Consider the following 4,162-nt stretch of genomic DNA (forward strand, 5'->3'; position numbering starts at 1 on the left):
TGAAGTTGACTCCTCTTGTTTGGGTCAAATTCCTCTGACTGAGGATTGAGTTCTGATTGCGGACATTTCTTTTCTATGGCTTGGGTCATTTAAGGTCAATAAAACTGACCTCTAGCCAACTCTAGTGTTTCTTCTATTCCCATGTGGTGCGTATCTTCTCATGGATTCTTTATAATGCTGTCTCAATGAGTGTAGGGAATCACTAGCTATCCTAAATCTTCTCTTTTCTGAATCTTTCTGTACAAAATCTCATTGGACACGAAAAACTTTGGCCTTTCTCGTACGTATAGACAGGTCTTATATTTCTCCTTCTCCTCCTCCTCACCCTGACTGGGCCTAGGGCCAGACTCCAGGAAGTGAATCACATGTCCTATATGCCTGTTTTGTCACTGCAAAACTTTCCAATCAATGGGAATAGAATCTTGAGCATTTGTCCTTCCAAGCTATGGTCTTGGTGTTTGAAACTCTTGTGGTATGCTGATTCTTCCCCAGGATTGTCCTCCTGAGACTCAGTTTGTACTCTGTGCATCTACGTGATTGCTTTGCTGGCTGTCCTCGTCACACAAATCCTCCAGCAGGCAGCTTTGCTGTTGGTGCACTAAATTGGGATTAGGTAAGTTCTCACAGTCTTGTACTAAATGATCTTGCTCTTCACAGTAGACACACATCCATCCTTTTGTCTGTCTTAGTACTATTGGCTTATTAGTTCCCTCAGGCTTCTCAGGGGTTAAAATGTCATGAATTGAGTGGAGCAGACCTTGGCCTAGTATCCACTACTGAGCCAACTACAGCTGCAGAGATTTCCTCTTTCCAGTCTATCTCAGAACTCCTCGCACTGCTATAGGATGTTCTTTCCCATTCCTTCCCCCACTGCAGGCCAGCTTTACCCAGGAGTTGCCCCTTGTCATCACAGTGCTCTTTCTCCAAGAGCTCTTCGTAGGGAATGTTTCTCTGTTGACCCTATGGATCCCGAGTATGATTTGTGAAACAGCCTAATTTGAACTAGTCTTGTATATCCAAATCCAGTTCTGTATCTTCTGTGTCAATCCTCAAGAGTTTCTTGGACTAATGAATGTAATCTAGTGAGTTAGAGCAATGAGACTGTAAACCAGAACAGCTGTGTTCTATTCTCAGTGGTGGGGGAAGGTGGGATCTAGTGATTAATAGATTCACAGCTTTTAAGGACAGAAAGGACCATTAGGATCATCTAGTCTGGCCTTGTGAATAACACAGGCCAAAGAGCCTCACCCATCATTTCTGCATCAAGCCCATAAGTTATAGACCAATCAGAAATTATCTTTTAAAAAGTTGTACAGTCTTCTGTCTGGGGAGTCAGGATGCCTGGGTACTATTCTCAGTGCCTCGCAGGGTGCAGAATCTAGTAGGTTAAAGCAGTAACTCCTGGGTTCTACCCCAACTGAGGGAGGCAGGAGTGCACACAATATTTCCAATGAAAGAAAATTCTGAATTTTTTTTGATTTAGATCATTTGAAATCTTTTGTTTCAACTTTGACCTTTTAAAATGTTAACATTTTTATATGCAAAATAATGAATTTCATTTTTAAATAAAAAATTGAAATATTCCATTCTGCAAATGTTGAAATGCTTCACTTTGTTTTGTTTTCCAAAAGGAAATTTTATCAAAATCAGGATGTTTTTCTAGATATTTCGATTTCAACTAAAACACTATTTGTCCCTGAAAAATCACTTTGATGAAAAATGTCCAAGAAGTCTGATTAGCGAGCACACGCTAAGAAAAGTGTTCGCACACTCTAGTGTAGACCGGCAATTTGCCCTTTATTTGGCCATCTTAGCACTTTCTAGAGTTATTAGTAGAGCTAACCTAGAGTTTGTGTGTGTTATTTACAACTTGCTAGCCAAACCCCCACCTTTTACAGTGCCGGGGGTGCTGCTGCAGCCTCTGTCTTGAAATGGTTTCCATCATAAACAGGGTTATAGTTTGGTGCAATGGCTGTCAGCACTCCCACTATACAAATTGTTCCAGCACGCCTAACCTTTTATGCTCATCAAGATAAGCTTTCAGAGACATGATATCTGTTCTTTGTTCGGTCAGTTCAAGATCTGCACTGCTTGAACCCATACCTAGATGGCAGTCTATGAAGCAGCACTTATTCATAATCCAGTTCTCCTGGACACGACTCACATAATCTTCATGGTGGTCTATAGCCTGGCCTTCCTCTTGAGCATGGTGGGTAATGGCTGGATCATCCTCATCACTGGCTTCTAGGTGAAGAAGACAGTCCCTCCTATGTGGTTCCTTATCATGGCCATTGCTGACTTCATCTTCACTTCCTTCCTACCCTTCAGAGTTAGCTACATAGCCTTGGGATTTTGTTGGTCCTTGGGCAGCGTGATGTGTAAGTGGACCATTATTGTCACCTTGCTCAACATGTTCACTAGGGTTTTCCTCCTCACTGTCATCAACGCCAACCACTGCATTTCCATGGCCTGCCCTGTGTGGTCCCGGAACCACAGGTCGCCCCGTCTGGCTTCTTTGGTTATTCTGGTCATATGGGTCCTATCCCTTGCATTGAGCTTGCAGTACTGTAATCTCAGAGATTCCATGAGCTCTTCTTCAGAATGGAACGTCACCTCTGGCAATCTGAACAGTGTCCAAGAGAACCTTTTGCTGAGAAAACAAAGGATGATGGCCCTTGTTGCTATCCGCTTCCTGGTTGGGTTCCTGGTCCCATTAGCCTTGATCGTCATCTGCTACATTTTTCTAGCTGCCAAGCTGAGGAGAAGCCATCTCACTCAGTCCAGGAAGCTCCTCAATGTCCACCTTGTCCTGATCCTGATCTTTTACCTCTTCTGTCTCCCATATCACATCTTCTACTTCCTGCAAGTCTCAGGTGATGCACTACATTCAGTGATGGAAAAATCCCTGGACATGGGCATCCTCTTTGCTGATGGCCTGCTCTATTTTCACAGCTGCCTCATTCCCACTGTCTTCCTTCATGGGCCAGGAGTTCATGGGCTGCAGGGAAAATGCATTTAACTACCAAAATGCTGTTCACTTGGCAGGAGAGCCAGCTGAATAGGGGAGAAATGTTCAAGAGGAGATGGGATCCATTCACAAACTGTATGGTAGCTCAAGATAACGAGCTTCCTAAGTGTGTTGTGTCCCCCTATAGCAACTGAACTGTACAAGAAGATGACAGCTTACTACTGCTACTACACTTGGGGGCTCCTTAACATCTGTGCTCAAAGTGTGGTGCTGAAGGTGCTAGATTCAATCCCTGCTGATGACACATGCTGGAGGGGGGCGATCACTAGACAAAAAGGGATCTAAATTCATGGCCAATATTTTTCACACAAAATGGCTGAGCCTGCAGCGCTTAGGGCATTTGATCACAGGCCTGAGCCGACGGGCGTCTTCCCACAGATATCAGTGGGGACTGGATAAGCTTAGGGACGTTCTGAACATCATAGTGCAAACATTCCGCCTCCTTTAAGTAAAGGATCATGAGTGGCACAGTTCATGTGGTGAACAGTTTACAGAAATAAAGCTGGTTTGCTCCAGAATGCTGAGAAGAACCAATTCTCAAAACTCTTCAACCTGAGTACGGAAGGATCCATGGAATGGCCGTAGTCTCAGGAATGGGTGGATTTACACTCTGTGAAGCACGAGGGACCTTGTGAGTGAGGCTGGATTTTTTTCTAAAGCTAAACCTGTAGTATGAATATCAATGGCTGGGAAAGACACCGTTCCAGTTCTGGCAATCCTCCAGAGACTCTCCCTCCCCACAGTGCAATCATTCTTAATAGCTGCTGGCCTCCTTAGAGGAAGTTGGTTAGCAGTTATAACTGAATATACAGACGATGGTTTCTCAAGTGGGTTGTTTAAGGTCTTTTGAAAAAAACGGAACAGTGTTGCAATTGTTGTTAACCTTTCCCTAGCATGGCCACTTACTGGACCTGTCCATTCTGCTTGGTTCCCCTGGAGCATCAGGGACCAGGTCTACACTGTGAAAAACAACAACCCCAAACCCCGACCCTTGCAGTGAGTCTCAAGGAGCTCACACTATAGTGGAGACAGTCCCACTCAGGATGGAGCTCGGGCTGGAAACCCCTCCGGGGATGGGGACGGGGATGGGAGGAGCTCAGAGCCCACACTCCAGCTTGAGTGGGAACGTTGCTA

The 4,162-nt window shown here is 44.7% G+C and overlaps 1 protein-coding gene across 1 annotated transcript; it reads left to right on the plus strand.

Moving 5' to 3' along the window:
- Positions 1–2,374: 2,374 nt before the first annotated feature.
- On the plus strand, positions 2,375–3,019 carry LOC127037660 (chemerin-like receptor 1). The gene has a single exon (XM_050929674.1). It carries the CDS (start codon positions 2,375–2,377, stop codon positions 3,017–3,019), a length of 645 nt encoding a protein of 214 aa, XP_050785631.1.
- Positions 3,020–4,162: the final 1,143 nt, after the last annotated feature.

The sequence above is a fragment of the Gopherus flavomarginatus genome, chromosome 19 (genome assembly GCF_025201925.1).
Source record: "Gopherus flavomarginatus isolate rGopFla2 chromosome 19, rGopFla2.mat.asm, whole genome shotgun sequence".
Taxonomy (NCBI): domain Eukaryota; kingdom Metazoa; phylum Chordata; order Testudines; family Testudinidae; genus Gopherus; species Gopherus flavomarginatus.

Bases quoted from the DNA above. Each gene is read 5' to 3' on its own strand.
- LOC127037660 (XM_050929674.1), top strand. From the start codon at position 2,375: ATGTGTAAGTGGACCATTATTGTCACCTTGCTCAACATGTTCACTAGG.